Here is a 19,299-nt window from a genome sequence, read left to right as displayed (position 1 = left end):
TTTTATAAACATGAAGGTTCAGCAATCAGCTTTTTATGTATCATAGACAACACAACATATTGAATCAGCATTTTGCTCTGGTCTCAAGAATCAGAAACGTAGACTCACACTGTCTCCGCACTTAGTGACTGTTGGCCACAGTCTGACCGCCGCAAAAGGAAATCATACAGAAATATCACTTTCATTTAACCCCTTTTATTATCAGTTTAGCCTGTATGTGGTGTATTTTACCATAAAATTCAATTAAAATAAGTATGAAGATAGATCGTTTGTGATGAGCATCCTGTGTAAATGTTTGATGTTTTGTTTTTTTAACATTTTTAAATCTCTTAATTAAATCAAACAAGTTGGTTTTATGCTTGTTTACAAGTTAAATAACAGTAATCCCATTCTAGGAAGAAAGCTTTTCCGACTTCTTCATCCCTTAATATCCAACAGGGGGGGGGGGAGGATGGGGACCATCACCACACCAAGAGTCCGATAATATGGTAGAATGAATCTGCGCCTCTAATGAGTAGTAAAAATTGCCTCCTCCGACACATCACTTTGAATCCGTGCCTAGGGCAGGGGGCGCTGACTACTGTTTTTGCACTGGGTGCCACTAGGTCTAAGGCCGGCCCTGGCCAGTGCCATGCATTTATGAGCTCTTATTTTGCCTGATTAATTATTAAAAATTCATTATGTAGGTAACAAAATTTATTTTTGCTATACGGTTTGATAATCATAGGCATAAGCAGAATTTTTTTAAGGGGAGGGTTAATTTTTTACTACTTTTATTTTTTTAAATGTCGGCTCAAGGAACCCCCTTCCCCATTGCATACGCTGGCGCATAACAATTAAAATTACTTTGAACGGGAAAACATATGACAACGGGAATTTCAGTGACTAAAGTTAGAGAAAATATTTATCGTATTCGTATATCTTATTTTATTTGAAAATACTGATAAACTTTTATATTGTTGACATATGACTGATTTATAATTGATTAGTATTTAATCTATTTTAACACACGTAAACATATGCATTTAGAAAAAGAATTAGCAAAATTTTGAAAGCAAAATTTTCAATTATTTGACTACCTTATATTGTCTAATATATGTATATATGTTCATCTGAAATAATCTGATATTTTCATCTGTAGTAAATCATGTATCACTATGAACAAGAGATGCTGAAAGTCAATTTTTTCCCCCAGCACAGCTTCACACACAGCATATAGTGTCTGAGAAAGGAACACTACTGACGGTAGAACATATTAGTTCTTTCCTTCTTACTGACCATTTTAGTTGTTGCTAAAAACCTACCCTGTATGAAAAATTATTATCCAGCGGTTTAGTGTTATATAGCACAGAAGCACTAGACACCATTATTGTAACATAGGTGGTGTTGAATTTTAGGATCAGGGTGCCTAGAGGAAAAAAAAGAACAAAAATGAATGCCTGGAGTCTAGATCTAGACAGTTCTCGAAAAAGGGACAAGGCGATAGTAGAAAACTCACAACTACAGTAGCAAATGATTAGATTATGCTGCTATTCTCAAATAATGAGGAAGCTTTCTGCATGCGGGACAGATAAGACCCAAATGAAGGTTACTTAAAGAGCTAACTAATGCCTGTGGGAATAGCCGAGTGAAGGGGGAGAAGGATGCAAAAAAATCAGATAACGCAGAAAACAAATATTCTGGAAAAGAAAATGGAATAAAACTGATTTCACAGAGACTCGAAGAAAAGTTTGAAAAAAGATTGAAGAAAACAACAAAGCTAAAAGCATTGCTATAGCTCTCTGAAAAATATTATGTAGGGAGTTGTCATAATGAAGGATATTGTTGTATCGAGAGGAGTTTAACAGTAAAGAAAATTTCAAAATAGATGTGGAAATTATTATTGTAGAGGGAGTTATATATATAGCCTTGCAGCAAGGTTTCGCTGTATATGAAGTATTGTGGAACCTTCCTTGTCAATAGAATACATTAAGGATTCAAAAATATTTTATGAGAAACTCATAGCCCACAGATGGTTATTTCCTATGACTAGAATTATGTGAATTTTTTCAAGGGGAAATCGATAAGTTCAGTTGAAACCCTTCGGAAAGATCATTGCCAGGTGCTTGTCACTGCAAAAAAATAAAGCAAGATCACACTTGTTGATCCTTTTCAAAACTTAGTAAAGTGATGTATCACTGAGAAATCCAATAGGGTAGAAAATAAAAATCTTCCAGTTCAGAGTTTCCTCTACACTGACAGGAATCAAGAGAAGTCATTTGCACAGAATGCTTTAAAAATTAAGTAATAAAAAAATATATTAAAAGATAATAATTTTACCCTTCATTTTTTGTGTATTCTATCTTTAAAAAATATTATACCATGCTTCAAAATATTAAAATGTTCAAAAATTTCTGGAAAAGCTATGGGGTCACACAGACCCCTCATATCTTTCAGGGTACAGTCGTCAACCCGTCTTTCTAGTGTTCATTTATGAAAAGATAAAAAATTTGAGCAGGTGATTTTCCTAAAATGTCTATAGAGCCTGTTGTTCATTACACAAAAACTAGCAAGTGAAGGAGGGTGGTTGCCTAATAGAGGTAGTTGTCTTTGAAAGTTTCATTTTGTTTGTATGCAATACTGTATCCCAACCTATGCGAATTCGACTTGGAAAATTTGCAAATCCAAGCGAATTTGTCTATCCTACCTATCACACAACTTTAAGGTATTGGTATTACTGTTCAGATAGAAGTTTTCCTTTTACGTTATATTTGCACACACACACAAAAAAAAAAACAACTTAGAGCAAAGCACAAATGAGAAGTGAGAGATAATTTTTAGGCGAGAGTGAGTTCAAACAGAAAAAATACCAAGTTAAATAATATAGCAGTACCTCACAATCTAATTGAACTGATGATGAATTTCAAAACCACCTAATTGTGGGGAAATGCCTTTCATATATATGCCTGTCTAGCGATTTCAGTGAGCATGTGAAGTCTTAACAAATTCCAATATCCAATTGTAATACCGACAGATTGCAGGATGTGGAATTGTGAGGTACTACTGTATTATTAGAAAGCATGGTCCTAGAAGAAACTGAAAATATTTCTGACAGCCAGAATATCATACTGATATATTACTAAAGGATGAAACAAAGATAACAAAATTGAAATTTTGACAAACTGTCTTACCTTTAGGCCAACCCATTATTTTATCAAGTGAAGCCATCTGCTTGTCAGTTACAGTATTAGGGTAATCTGCCAACAACATAAGTTGTTGGACTTCTTCCAAAGTCAGCTTTTGGCATGGTGGGACATGTTCACTGAATTCAATGAGTTTTTTCTTCAAGCCCTCAGCATTTGCATTATCAAAAGAAAGATATGATGTTAATGGAAACATCTGGAGTTTATTGACATCACCTTTATTTCTGCCTGACAAAATATATTTTTCAAATTATAAACATTCAAATCCTAATTACATACTTTAACAAAAATAGTATAATCATTGAATCAAGAATTTCCTAATTATGGTAATAAAAAGTAAAACAACAATGTTGTTTCCCCCCAGTTTTTAGCAGAATGAGATGTAAAAACATTTTTTTTTAGCTTCAAAGGATAAAATTTCAATTATTTCAGTAATGAATAACACAGTAAAACTTTGGATCATGTGTAATGTGGATTATGAGTGTTTTGCAAGACCAGCAAAAACTTTAAACAAATTTTGACTTGATAAACGAGCAATGACTCGGAATGCATACAAAACCAGTCCTCTAAAGCAGTGGTTCTCAACCTTTTTTTGTCCATGGCCCCCCTTTCAACCATTTCTCATTCCTGTGGCCCCCCTTGCGAACATAAATAATTTTCAACTCCCCCTTCCCTTCCCCCCCCCCCCCGTTTTCCCATTAGAAGATAATTATTCAAAAATTGTCTGAAGTGTAAATATTTTTGAATTTAATTTGATTAATTTTTTAATTTATGAAAATAACGAAAAAGCAGAATAAACATAATAGAATACAGTAAAAATAGAATAAATCCCTTGGGCTCACAAAGGGTCTGTATCATAGTAATGTTACTTTTTGTGAAGTTTATTGTTTTGTGTTTTTCTCAGTTTGATTTGTATGTTTTATGTGTTGTGTCAGTCCAATTAAAAAAAATATTTTTAATCAATGTAAACTCTGCGCTTGAAGACGGCACAATGTCATCAAGTTTCTCTTTACTGGATGGAATTTTTATTATTTCCAAATTAGTTTTTTTTGTGTAAAAGTTTATGGTTTCATTGAGAAATGTCAGTTGTAGCTTCCAAAATACGCATTCTTATAATGATAAAAATTGCAAAAAGTGGTTGCAAGCAGTTTTGTTAATTTTATTCTCTTCGTGCGGATAAAAGTAGTAATGAGGGAGTAGTCACACAAATGAATCACAATTGAAAAGTTCAACCTTCCACATTTTTTTCAAAAATAATACATGTATCAAGGATATAGGTTCATGTTGTAGCCCTACTATGAATTTAAAAAAATGAACTAAAATACTTGTGAAAACTTTTTTTAATATTTGTTTGAACCATTCATTCCAGAAAAATCATGTACGCAGTGACAAAACTGTTCATGTGAACATAATAATGATTCATTATCAGTATTTCAAGCCCATCAGAAAATATAAATAATCAGATTTTCAAATATGAAAATTATCAGTTAGTTGACTTGAATTTCGATACGGTGAAAATCTGATATTTTATTGGATGACAAGCTACCTTCAAGTGGCTTTTCGGTTCATAATGTGACCGCTCTCTCGCAGGCGAACGAAGCAACGTGCTAGTTGGTTTAAACACAGCACAATATATCACATAACAGTCCGTACAATATTTAATATACAGGGCGCATAGGTAACGGGGCATATGGCATTTTTTACTGGTGAACCATTGGTCCTAGAGGCATACTTCCAGTTGGAAAAAGTACCCGAATAATGTGTAGTACTCAGATATTTCATTCATATTGTCAGGGGTTACATAGTTATTAAAATAAAAATGTTAACTTTTTATGCGGACACCCTGTGCCCCAAAACCCAATTGGAAAGCTGTTTCCCGGTCTCCCACAAAAAAATTCAACGTGTCAAAGTTCAAATTTTCACTGAGATATTCGAAGAAAGTTGGAAAAAAATAGCATTAAATGAGGGGAAACCATTTTACCCACATTTAATGCTGTTTTTCCCAAATTTCCTCAATTTTTCGAATTCGCATATCTCAGTGAATATTGCACTTAGAAACGTGAAATTATTTTAGTTGGCATCGGAAAAGACAGAGCAACAACTTCTTAATTGGGTTCTTTGGCACACTGGGACGGTATAAAAAGTTTTTTATTTTTATTTTATAGCTATACAATCCCTTACAACAATAATGACATATCTGAGTTGGACACGTGATTTGGATACTTTTTCTAGTTGGGTTTGTCTCTAAGATCAATGGCTCACCAGTAAAGTGTCATACGCCCTGTTGCACATGCAGCCTCCAAATACACGTAAAAAAATAGCTTAAGACGAAACACAGTCAACTTTCATTTTAACAAATACCATTACAATGGGAAAAATATCGTTTTAACGAAAACTTTTCTAATCCCTCGGATAGGTTTACATAGGAACAATATAAAAATCTGGAATTCCTTTGTAACGAAATTTCGTTATTACAAACGAAATTTCGATTTCTCAGGTCTCTTGGTGTTCCAGTCTAATGGTGTTTGACCAAAGCGTATTAATAAAGGGTCTTTAATACGCTCTGGGTTTGATTGTATTTCCCCCCAAAAAAAATCTGGCATTTTTGCAGTAAAGTAATTGAACTTCAGCAATTTGATCTGAAAACAGTCCTTTTTATAATGATTATGTCCTTTTTACTTTTATAAATTTAGGAAGGAAACAAAAGGAAGAAAGGGTGAGGAGAAAAAGAAAAATGGCCAAGACGGGCTCGGTTGTGCGTAAATGCCTCGAAATTCCACTTGTGCGCAAGGGGATTCGTTCCTCACTCTCAGTTTTATGACAAAATTTCACATTTATGAGATGCATGACTACGGGCACGAGATTAATCTCTATATATATAGCTTTCAATATTAAAATATTTCATTTATACGAAACACAATTTCAATTATTTGACATTTTTATTTTGATTCGAACTCCAAATCTTTGGCATTTAGACATCATTTCCAACTATCAAATCCAAGCAGTTTTTGCAGACTATGAAAACGCGTCGCTGAATTGGTTTTGCATGCGTGTTATCAACATTAAAAACCATAAATTTTAGGTTGACAGATACAAAGAAACGCATTGAGTGGGTTATGGACATTTCAAAGGAAGACTTACGTGAGAATTTATTGCACTTTTTTTAGAAATCAGCAGATGCAGTGAGTCTCTAATCAACGGATTTAAATTGCTTTAAATGTAGTCATACGCCTTTTTAGAATTTTTTTTCTAATGTCCACACAACATTGTTCTTGTAGGATAGGACAATTGCATTGAAATTATTTAGGATGCTGCAGGCCAGTTAAAAGGAAGCATTACAGTATCGATTAAAAAAACTTTAAAGATGTGGTGTCAATGTTGGAGGAAGTCCCAATACAGGGGCAGCTCGAGCTTACATGCCGCCCGGGTGCGAAGCCTCATGTGCCGCCCCTACTGGCGACCCTGCCAGGAGGCTGATAATGCTTCGGTGAAGGGCACCTGGAGATAAACCAGATTTTTTTTTCAGAAAAAAGCCGCACATCATTGTTTACAGTGCAAAATGTGCGTGACCATACGTCCCGCTTTTGAAGTAGAAAAATCTTTGATCTTTGGTAAAATAATTCTAGAACAAAAAACATTCTAAATAAATGCCAGATAACTTAATCCGTGAAAGAGCACTTATTTTTGTGAGCCATCATCACTTATCCTGTGTCACTTATCCCCTAGGTTGGGATCTTTAGCAGTCCCCCCCCCCCCCCAGCCAGATTTCTCACGGCCCCTTCTATAGTTAATTTATAGCCTGAAAAAGCCAAAAAATTATGAGAATTATCCCGGGCTCTTGTGAAGGCAATGGGTGAGGGAACCAAAATGCACACATGGTCCTTGTAATAGAGTACAGGGGTGGCGCTTGGCCATGCGACCCATTGCGGCCACATGGGGCACCGCTTAAGAGGATGCTAAATCCGGGGTGAATGGGTAAAAAAAAATTCTATTGGCCAAAAAAAACCAAACTGTCGGCTCTGGAGGGGTGCAAAATCCGAAATGAAGGGCCGGAAAAAATGTTTTGTTAGGAATTGTTTGGATAAGATGTGTGGGAGGGGCATGACCTTCTAAGGGCAGGACTGACAGGGCTCCAGCTTCAGGCCCGGGACTAAATCCTTATAATTTTTCTTTTTTCACTCTATAAACTAACTGTAGAAGAAGCCCCGTGGAAAATCGGGCATGGGCCCTACGAAAGATTCCCTGACGCAGGAGGTAGGGGCTATGGAGGGAGCAATAGGTAGGAGGTGCAAAAAATAAGTCCCACACGGGTACATATTTTGTCTCGAGCCGCCCAGATAGCTTTCTGGTATTACGCTCAGAGGCCTTGTCTATTTTCTCAATGTTTCCGTTGTCGAGATATAGTAGGACTTAAAAGCGTGATGTCATGATTTTTTACTGTGTTAAATTTTGTTGTCTTAAGTAAAGTCTATGCTGCCGCCCCTTACAACCTGCCGCCCGGTTGCGCCACACCCCTTGCACCCTCGCTTAAGCCGCCCCTGTCCCAATACATTATCACAGCAATGTAGTATTAAAAAATTTTTAATTTCGCGAGTATTTTTCCCCGTGTATGATTTGATCTCTTGGAGTTCGTTATAACTGAATTCGACTTTATTTCTTTTCAGTAGAGGCAATCGATTGGCACCCCCTTTCAAAATTCATAAAAAATACCCCAGAGCAATCATTCTCTATTCGATTTTTATAAATATATTCCCCATCAGACCACTCAGTGCTTGCTGAAGATAGCTTTGTGCTAAACTAGATGACTATCCGTCTGTAATTGCATGAAAACGATGGGTTTTTTACAAGCTTTCATTTTTCACCCATCTACTTCTTGGTTTACATTTACTACCAGCACTCAAAAGAATGTCAATGAATGGTCAACAAATCTTTGTTTTCTTTATGGCAGCCCTCTTTGAATGAAAGGTCTGAACACACACAATTTTCTGTCTTTACAGTTATTCCATTTTGCTTAAACTTCTTCTATAGTTTGTGTCAGGGCCTACTATCACCCCCAAGTTGTAAAACCACCGAGATTACATGAACCACTTTTTTATTTCCTTCTTCCTCATGTTAATGTTACTTGAATGGGGAAAAATTACGAAAAAGACATTCTATGCATTTTGTTTGAAATTAAATTTTTTTAGTCAGAGTGACTAAAAAAAATTTAATGTCACAAATTTCTTCGTGGCCCCTTATCAGTAGCCGTGGCTCCCCTTTTGCATGATTTTCATCTGTGGGCCCCCCCTTGAATATCCTAGGGCCCCCGGTTGAGAACCACTGCTCTAAAGGACCAATCTATGAGGGGCTTCGAATATTTGTATTGTCTGCTGAGCCTCATATGTTCATAACTAAAAAGCTGATTGTTCACTTTCTCTCACTGCCCACAAGACATCTTGACAAGTTCAAACATGGCTCAGTGCTCCTTTTATCATTTTGAATGAATTATAAAACTCTTTACTGCCCAAGATGCCCAAAGATGGCCATACATGTAAACGCCCATAGACGGCCCAGATAAGGTGCAGGGGTATGTTTTGGAGGCTTTTGTCAACAACGGGGGGGGGGGGGCGGGAGAGAAGAAAGCTCTTGTCAGAGGTGGGGAACAGAAGACACACATTGAATGCCCTATCAATGGGATTTTAAATGCTGGAGTATTATAGAGAGATAAGGGTACTCAATGCATTTTACAAAGATATAATACTGCTTTGGAAAGGAGAAGGTGTTTTCAGTAAACAAATTATCCCCCGAAAATCCACTGAAATAAAAGGATGAATGTCAATGCAAAGGATAGTGAATAGACACTCATGGAGAAAGGGTGGAGAGAAGATAAGTGGTCAACATTTGGATGAGTCCCACTTTGAACACTAAAATCTCAGTATTTTCATGAACCTCTCAGGTCTTCTTTGGTTATTAAAGAGTTAAAGACCAAATTAAAAAAATACTGCATGCATATGCATATTAATGAAAACATTTGTTTAAGGGCCCCTGTTTGACTTGGAGCCCAGTTATAGCAAAAGCCCATGAAAGACTTCGTTTGCACAACATACCAAAAAAATGAAGTTTTTTCCACTTCAACAAATTTAATGCTTTCGAACTATTCGTATAATCACATTACAGAAAAATTAAATTTTAACGGATGAGAAAAAAAAAATCCTATTTAAAAATCCAGCGGAAAAGCCATCAAAATTAAAATTTCAAAATTCATGAGGAAAACAAAAAAATCATGACAAAAAAATTATTTTTTGTCATTGCGGAAAGGTCAGCAAAATTAAAATTTCAATTGATATTAATATTTTATTATTCTAATATTACAATATCAATTACATTTAAAAATTTAACTGCATATAAAAATTTAATTATATTTGAAAATTCAGTTATTAAAAAATTTGAAATGTTAAATAATTGATTTTAGCTGTGATAAAACTTCATATCACGTGAAAAAATTTTGGTTTGTATGATATTCCCCAAATTATTGGGTCTAGGTCAATTTGTCGCGGGACAATTCGTCGCAACGTCAATTCGTCATGCTACAAACTCGTTGCGGTACAAATTTGTCACAGGCTCATTTCATCGCTGTATTGTCAATTCGTCGTGACAAATTTGAATTGCTTTAAAATCCATATGTTTGTTGTGATCTTATAAATAGGGTAGTTGCTTTAGGCGTAAAAAATGGAACTAATTTTTTTTTCATTTATTGGAAATGTTCCCCCTTCCCATTTGTTTTAATTTTTAACAAATGAAGGAAAGTATTTATTGAAGTCACCGAGGGACATTGGAAAGTACGTACACCAAGATAATAAATTGGGATGAAATAAATTTTTACCATATAAGCCGCATTTCTGTCGGGATTTCAATTTCTCGCAGTGAGGGGCGTTGGGAGCTCACCCAAATAATAAATTGGGATCTATGTGGCCCCCCAGCCCAATTTCCGTAATTCACTATTAAATGTATCCATGCAGAGAATATATCTTGAAGGAATTTTTTATGGCAATGTATCTAAGTTTTATGTGTAACAGCTGCGAAAAGTATTATTTTCAAATTACTTTTTGCAATGCACATTTCAAATCACTTCGCATTATCACACCGAAATAATATTCAAACACTTCGACCATAGACACCAGAAACTGGGGGCTGATGCCATTTGAGCACCCCCCCCCCCAAACTCCAATAACTCATGAATATACAATGCAATGTACCATTTCGCCTTCTGAGTACGGTTTGATTCCCTTATAAACGGAATGAATGGCCATTTTCAGCACCTCCCCTCTCCTCAATGTTTCCTTCATGTCGGCACCTTTGACTGGCCAAGGATGCCAGAAGTTTTGGAACTTGTGGGTTGTCTTGATCTTGAAGTAGGAAATTTTGATTTCTGAACCATTTCTCTGGGTGCTCATACCCATTTCATAAAGTACCCTGAGCACCAACAGCATCTCTGACACCACTGCAAATGCCAATCGATTTTTGATTTCGATTTTGATTCGAGTAAAAAGAATGAAATCAGACTTTTAATTAGCCCATTGTATGTAACTTCATGTACATGACACTCATACGGCTCCAGTCAACAATAAGTAAAAATTTCTTCTTACAATACAAGTGAATTAACATTACCACACAATGTAAGATTATGTTCACAGGTATATTTCCTAGGTGGGGAGGAGGTATGCAGGCTTTATCCCAAGATGACAAGTTCAAGTGAAAGGGCGTAACCAAAATTAAGTAATTGTGATCAAGAACATGAATTAGAAAGGGAGGCAAGGTTTGAATAGCCCACAGGTGGGAAACCTATAAATTAGCCTAAACCTATAAACCGCCTCTGATTATAGCCTACATTTATTAGGATAATTTTAATTTTAAAAACAATTTGTATCGTACATATAAAAACACTCCACAATATCTAAATCTTTATTTATTTTCAGTGCTTTGAGTATCATTTTATTTAAACACTTATATAACGTGAATATCGCAGTAAAAACCAGATGATGATTTATAGAATAATAAGTGATGGTATTTTGAACTAACATAATTTTTTTTTTTTTTAAAGATACGTAGAAGATTTCAATTTATTGCAATTTAAATTGAATTCAAACAACTTAATTTTAAAAGTACTAAATAATTTTTTGTCATCCGTATAATCTGTATCTCTATTTTATGATACAACATTAAACTCAAATAAAGAAAATTAATAATAGGCTAATTAATTTTCAATTGCATTAAAAGTTTTTCTAATTTCGGAACATGAAATTATGGGGGAAAAACTTTTAAACACACACGCAAACCAACATATCATTTCCGCGTTCGGTTTTGCAATATTCCATGTTTTTGCCAACAGAAATATGTAGACCAAGCACACCAACCTTGTACCAAAAGCTTAGATGCTAATGAAAACTATGTGAAAATATTCAAACAAGCCAGCCAAAGATATGCGACTGATTATAAACATAAGAGTAATGGTTATATTATATCTATGCGACTGGCCCATAGTCGTCTTTCTTATTGGTGATTACATGCTCATCTTTTGGGCAGTATGAAAACTTGATCGAATCGTCATTCATAATCACTGTACATTTCTACCCTTGATCTGCGCCCAACTTCATTCGCTGTGCGAAATAGAAATCCCAACAAAAGCTGGAAGTGCAGCTTATACGAATTATTAATTAATTAAATATTTCAGGTTCTTATGGTGATACTGTAATGGTAAATGTTGGTGACTCTCGAAGGGGGGTCGGGAGAAACTCTTGAGGCCATGGGGCAGATAGAAATTTACCGTTAAAGATAGGCTCACACAGTAATTTGTTGAATATCATACAAACCGCAATTTTTCCACATGATATTGAAATTTTATCACAGCAAAAATCAATTATTTAACATTTCAAATTTTTATAACTAAATTTTCAAATATAATTAAACTTTTATATGCAGTTAAATTTTTAAATGTAATTGATATTGTAATTTTCATTTCGATGACTTTTCTGCATTGACACAAAATAATTATTTTCAGTTAACTGTGTGTACACTTTTGTTCATGTTTTTATTTCACGTGCAAGACAAAAACCTAGATACAAGCTCGCGTGGAACATGTACAAAGAATCGATGGTTCGACAAATTGATTCTGCCCTCTAATATATAAATCAACGTCACAATGAATTGATTCTGCGCTGTAATATATAAATTGATGTCACGACAAATTTGTAAAGCTACAAATTGGAACTGTGACAAATTTGTACCGCGACGAATTGACACTGCGACAAACTTGTAATGCGAAGAATTGACACTGCGGCAAACTTGTACCGCAACAAATTGAGGTGCAACGATTTGAGCGTGACAAGTTGAATGCGACAAATTGACCGGCTACGCAAATTAGTGAAGCCTCTCTTTAATTGTAAATTTCTATCTGCCCCATGTGGGCTCAAGAGTTTCTCCCCACCCCCCTTCCGAGAATCACCAACATTTACCACTACAGTATCTCCATAAGAACCTGAAATATTTAATTAATTAATAATTCAATTAAAGTAATATTTAATTTTCACCATATAAGCCGCACTTCCCGCTTCTTGCCAGGATTTCCATTTCTCGCAGCAAAGGGTGTTTGGGGAGCACACCAAGTTGATAAATTGGGATTAAATACATTTTGAAAATGTAATTTTCAATGTATAAGCCAAACTTCCCAAATTTTCTGTTGGGATTTCTATTTCTCGCAATGAAGGGAGCTAGGCGCAGATCAAGGGCAGAAATGTACAGTGCTTATGAATGACGATTCAATGAAGCTTTCATAATGCCCACAGGATGAGCACAGACAAAGGCCATATAATCACCAATAAGAAAGATGACCACGGGTCAGTCGCATAGATATAATATAACCATTAATCTTATGTTTATAATCAGTCGCATATCTTTGGCTGGCTTGTTCGAATATTTTCACAGTTTTCATTAGCGTCTAAGTTTTTGTGCAAGGTTGGTGTACTTGGTCTACATTTTTCTGTTGGCAAAAACATGGAATATTGCAAAACCGAACGTGGAAATGATATGTTGGTTTATGTGTGCGTTTAAAAGTTCCCCCCCCCCCCACATAATTCATGTTCCAAAATTAACAATTTTTTTAATGCAATTGAATGAATTAGCCTATAATTAATTTCCTTTATTTGAGTTTAATGTTGTATCATAAAATAGAGATACAGATTATACGGATGACAAAAAATTATTTAGTACTTTTTAAATTAAATTGTTTGAATTCAATTTAAATTGCAATAAATTGAAATCTATGTATCGTTGAAAAAAAGAAAAAAACTTTATGGTAGTTTAAAATAGAATCCCTGATTCTATTAATCATCATCAGGCTTTTTATTGCAATATTCATGTTAGTTAGGTGTTTAAATAAAATGTTACTCAAAGGCACTGAAAATAAATAAAGGTTTAGATATTGTGGAGTGTTTACATGCATGATATGAATTTTTTTTAATTAAAATTATCCTGATAAATGTAGGCTATAATCAGAGTCGGATTTATAGCTTTCCCACCTGTGGGCGCTATTCAAACTTGCCTCCCTTTTCCCTTTCTAATTCATATTCTTGATCACCAATTACTCAATTTTAGTTACGCCCTTTCACTTGAACTTGTCATCTTGGGATAAAGCCCACATACCCCCTCTACACCCAGGAAACATACCTTTGAATATAATCCTATATTGTCTGTTAATGTTAATTCACTTGTGTTGTAAGAAGAAATTTTTACTAATCAATTGACTGGAGCCGCATGAGTGTCATGTACATAAAGTTACATACAATGGGCTAATAAAAAGTCTGATTTCATTCATTTTACTTGAGAGTTGTTACTTTAGAGTTGAAAAAAAACCAATCACAAATCAAGATATTTGCAGTGGTGTCAGAAACAAGGATGCTGTGGGTGCCCACGGTGCTTTATGGAATGGTTATGAGCACCCAGAGAAATGATTCAGAAATCAAAATTTCCTACTTAAAAATCATACAAGAACTCCCAAGTTCCAAACATCTTCCGGCACCCTTGGCCAGTCAAAGGCGCTGACATGAAGGAAACATTGAGGGAGGGGGGCTGAAAATCACCATTCGTTCTGTATATAAGGGACTCAAACCCGGACTCAGGAGGCGGAACGGTGCATTGTATTGTATATTCATGAGTTATTGGAGTGGGGGGCTCAAATGGCATCAGCCCCAAGGTTCTGGCGCCTATGATCGGAGTGTTTGAATATTATTTCGGTGTAATAATACAAAGTGATTTGAAATGTACATTGCATTGTGCAAAAAATAATTTAAAAATAAGACTTTTTTTCGCAGATGTTATAGATAGAATTTAGATACATTGTTGATAAAAAACTCCTCAAAGATATATTCTCTGCATGGATGTATTCAATAGCGAATTATGAAAATTGTACTGGGAGAGGGGCACATTGATCGAAATTTTATTATCGCGATGTGTGCGTCCCCGATGCCCCTCGATGCAAGAAATGAAAATACCGACAGAAAGCATGAAGCGCTGCCTATATGATGGAAACTAAATTTTCAAAATTTATTTGATCCCAATTTATTATCTCGGTGTGCTTCTCAACGCCCCTCACAGTGGGGAAATGGAAATCCCGATAGAAATGTGGCTTATATGGTTAAAACTAAAATTAAATTTATTGAATTGCAATTTATTATCTTGGTGTACGTTCCATGTCCCTTGATGAATATTACTTTCAATAAATACTTTCCTTTCATTTGTTAAAAAATAAAATAGAGATGGGAAGGGGGGGAACATTCCCAATAAATGAGGAAAAAAATTATTTCAATTTTTACGCCTAAAGCAACTACCCTATTTCTAAGATCACAACAAACATTTGAATTTTAAAGCAATTCAAATTTGTTGCGACGAAATGACTCGGCTAAAACTTTATACTACAATGAAATGAGCCTGCAACAAATTTTTACAGCGACGAAATGAGTCTACGACAAATCTATAATGCGACGTAATGAGTCTGCGACAAATTCGCAGCACGCTGAATTGATGCTGTGACGAATTGTCACACGCCAAGTTGAGTGCAACGAATTGATCTAGACCCTAATTTGATTCCATTTTTGCCTCCTCCTGCTGCAACAAAGCACCAGCAGCATAGGCTGGCTACACACTGGCCCAACGTTACTTGGCGAATATTTGCTTCCGGAACTTGCTCCGTGTTGTGAATGTTGATGTTCTTTGATCAATTTGTGACAAGACGGTTGGAAGATCGGGAAGGAAGGCAGCTATTTTGACTTTATGGTGGAGGCTGGTCCTGGATCAGTGTCTGCCAATGTGCATCTATGTAGATACCTCATTCGAGCACTGGAATTCAATTTTACTCCTTCAAATTTCATTGAGAAGTGAAAATACTACTACTACACCACACATGCATCAGTGAAAGTGCTGGTTCAAATTTTTGGTAATTTTTTAGATAGAGTTGTTTTTGTTTTCCATTATAAAAAATACACCTCTTTTAACAAAATTACTCTTTAAAATTTTTAATAGGAGTGAAATTACTCTTAAAAATTATTTTTTCAAATGACGCTGGTTCTGGTCATTTGCTTGGACAAACCTTCTAGCCTCCAACATTTGACGATCATTGCCAATGGTGGAGCGGCCACACACTACTTGCTTATAACCAATCTCGGAATGTATTGGTACAAAGCATGATTGGCAAAACTAGATGTTAAATGTTCAAACATCATTTCCCACGTTCTGGAAATTTTCCACATTCATGCTTCCTGGCACGAGGGGTACAAGATACATAAGGAAGGTTTTATACAGGGCGTCCATAATTAAAAGGCCCTATTTTAAAGTAGCCTACAGGCAAAACTAGTCATCAAGAAAGTGTGAAATTTTGTGGAGGACCACTTCATGAAGTGATGGGAATTTGTTTCAGGGGGAAAAAAATTAGTTGCACATGTTGCCACCAGAGAGCATTTCACTTTGAATACCTGTAGTAAACATGTAAATTTATGTGACATGCAGCAGTATAAAACCATGCAGTGTTATAAAACCTAGAGACATTCACGGAGATCTTGTTTGTAAATGTGTTTGCTGCTCACAATGACGATAAGTTTATGAGATTGCGCTTTCCTGATCAAATTGTTTTACCAAAACAGCAATTCCACATTAACTGCTCTACGGAAATATCGTACTTGAAAGAGGATTCAAAAAGGTCCAATTTTAAATGACTAAAACCTTCAGAGTACAATAACGAAATTTGAAACCAAAGGATTGTTTGCACAACACTGCTTTAGGGGGAATATTAAAGATGTTGTAAGGTCTGGACAAAAAAAGAAAAGTTCTTTTTTGTTCACCCAGTCTAAATAGCTTTTTTGCCCCACCCATATAATTAATGTCTACTCCAATGTAGGGTGGCTACATATCGGCATTGTTCTTTTCTGTTGCTGCCCACCGTCCCTCTGGGGCAAAAAAAAAAAGAATGAATAAAACCTGAGAGAGAAGAAAGAAATATTAAATGCCACAGCTTCTCCAAAGCCTAGATTTTGGGGAAAAAATCTAACAAAAAGATCTCTTGAAAATCAAAAAAAACCTGTGATCTTCACTCAAATTTTGTGACTTTTTTGGGACTTCGTGACTTTCCCATGTTTGTAGACACCTTGCATTAGTTGCAAAGATTATATAAGAAGAATTCAGAAGCAGTGGTGCTGATGATGAGCATTCAGAGGAGAGTGAAAACCACCCCTGGCCACACATTTGTGAAGCAAGAGACAGTACTGATGACAGATGAGTTAATCAGAATGAAATTATGCCTACATTGGTGCTTCAGCTGATGCAAAATAAAATGCTGCTGGAAGCAATAAACACAAACCACATTGAAGCCGCAAAACTAATGATTTCCATAAATTTATCCAAGATCTCAAAAATATTCTGTGTACTCGTTACAACAAAACTACTGCACATGGAAGAACAGTGAAACCTTGATATAGCAATATATTCTGCAGACCCAAGAAAAATATTGTCGTAGAGGGATTATCGTTATATCAATATCATCTCACCATCCAATAATGGCACTGTAGGTTTTTTTTAAATTTTAGCTGACCATTTTAAATAGGGATCCTGCACACTTGGGCCTCGTTCCTGTCACACGAGGAGAAACAAAAATGTCCTCACACGAGAAAACCCATGCACTTTAGCACCCCCGATTACTGGCCACTCCCAACCAGACTTTCCTATTACTTCAACCAGGGGCAGCTCGGTGGCACTGGGTATGCTCTAGGAGGGCGTCAAATCCGAAGTGAAAGGGCAAAAAAGAAATTTGGAAAAATTATTTGTGCCTGTTGTAGAAGGGGCGCCAAGTCTGAGGTAGAAAGGGCGAAAAAAGTCAGGGAAATGATTTCTGCCCCCTCTAGTAGAAGTGCCAAATCCGGCATAAAAGGTTGAAAGAAATTACATAAAATTATTTCTGCTCGCTTTAGCAGGGTCATTATATCTGAAGTGGAAACGCAAAAAAAAATGATTAGGAAAACTTATTTGTGCCCTCTCTACGAGGGGCGTTAAGTTCGAGGTAAAAAGACGAAAAAATGGGAAAATGATTTCTGCCCGCTCTAGGAGGAGCGCCAAATCCAAGATAAAAGGCCAAAGGCAATTCAACATCTGTTATGACATAAAATATCGCTGATTCTTTGAAAGCATCAAAACGAAGCGGTTGAAAAAAGTTTTTGTTTAATTGGGGAGGTCAGGGGAAATATAAGTCCAATTCGAGTAGAGATTTTGTCTCGAGCCGCCCCTGAGTGCATCGTATGTGCGTGTGGAAAATTTTAACAAACCATACATATACACAACTGTATATCTTTTCGGAGTTTCATGGATCTTGTTCCAGATACCCGGTGAGTAACTGTAAAGGCTCCTATGAGACCTTAGCAAGGTGTGGCCACAATGGGGCTCTAAAAAGACATCTTTTTCCTTTCAAGAAACTAATGAAGAACCTACGTTGGAAATTCAGTTTGATTTTTTTTCCAACTGACTTTCAAAAAAGGCAGAAAACCTCACTATAAACTCGATCGAAATGAAAATCTGGTGATCCTAGCGAAATTTTCGATTTTAATTGTATTAGTTTTCTATAAGATTTGTAAGAATTTTAATCATCTTAAAGAAAATCATTTTGAAGATAAGTCATTTCCTCGACGTTAATCTTGAATAAGAATTAAACAAAACCTATCAAATTTTGCTGCTTATAATTATAATCCGCAGATGCAAACTTCGCTAGTCCGCAGCAGTATATAACCCACATGAAAAATTATCAATATAAAATCGCTCTAAAGGAGATGGGGGTGTTGTTGTTTAACATGGTTTTATAGAGAAAACATCAATTTTTGTACTGGCATCTCTACCCAATCTATAAATATTTAAAAAATATATGATTTTGTTAATAAATTTTTAACGTAATTGCAACTGATGAAACCTCTCTCGGAAAAAAATAAACCTGTAGATAAGGCGCAGTGATTTATCCGCACTAAAGGCCACTTCAAAGTTAAGACTCTTCTCATACAATTTTGATCCACAATAAGAAATTCATTTCCGACGTTTTGCTTTTATTTCAAAGTAATTTTTTTTAAATGTATAGGCTACAGACTATACGCAGCAGAATAGGTAGGTTAATTGGGACTTCCATGGAATTATGGAAATAAAGTAGTGTACCTTACATACCCAAAACAAGGGAGGGGGGCACCAGCAAATCCATTTGGTATAAGAGAAATTTCGGATATGTATCTTCATATATTTGAAATGAGGTTTTTGAAGCTGATGAAATATAGAATTAAATGTATGTTACGGTAAGTGCGTTGAATCTCTGTAAGGCATATCGGTAATGCATAATCACCAATCGTCTCGGTAAGTTTGATAAATTTCACAACATTTATCACTTTTACTGGCAATTATGCATAATCCTTTTAGACCCTGTATGCACAAATGGGCGGGTTGCTCCTTTTCACTTTAGGTATTCTTTTTTTAACCTCAGGAATGTTCAGCCCAAACTTCAAGAATTGTGCGTTATCGTTGAGATTAAAGCCGAAGTCCCTGAAGTTAAAAAAAAATCTACAGAGAG

The 19,299-nt window shown here is 35.6% G+C and overlaps 1 protein-coding gene across 2 annotated transcripts in view; it reads right to left on the bottom strand.

Moving 5' to 3' along the window:
- The window catches only part of LOC149080331 (phospholipase A-2-activating protein-like), a 312,878-nt gene that overhangs the window by 22,005 nt on the left and 271,574 nt on the right, over positions 1 to 19,299 (bottom strand). Inside the window, exon 9 of one of the 2 annotated variants that reach the window (XM_089239466.1) lies at positions 3,171 to 3,410. The exons of the other annotated variant lie outside the window; for it this stretch is intronic. Coding sequence (XP_089095592.1) covers positions 3,171 to 3,410 — 240 coding nt within the window. The remainder of the gene's footprint in view (positions 1 to 3,170; positions 3,411 to 19,299) is intronic. 2 annotated transcript variants of the gene reach the window in all.

The sequence above is a fragment of the Pholcus phalangioides genome, unplaced genomic scaffold (assembly GCF_987345545.1).
Source record: "Pholcus phalangioides strain wild (caught in Gottingen) unplaced genomic scaffold, Ppha-v1.0 ptg000011l_1, whole genome shotgun sequence".
In the NCBI taxonomy this organism is placed as follows: Eukaryota; Metazoa; Arthropoda; class Arachnida; order Araneae; family Pholcidae; genus Pholcus; species Pholcus phalangioides.
Note: the sequence above shows the minus strand (reverse complement) of the source record. Positions and strands in the feature narration are given on the sequence as shown.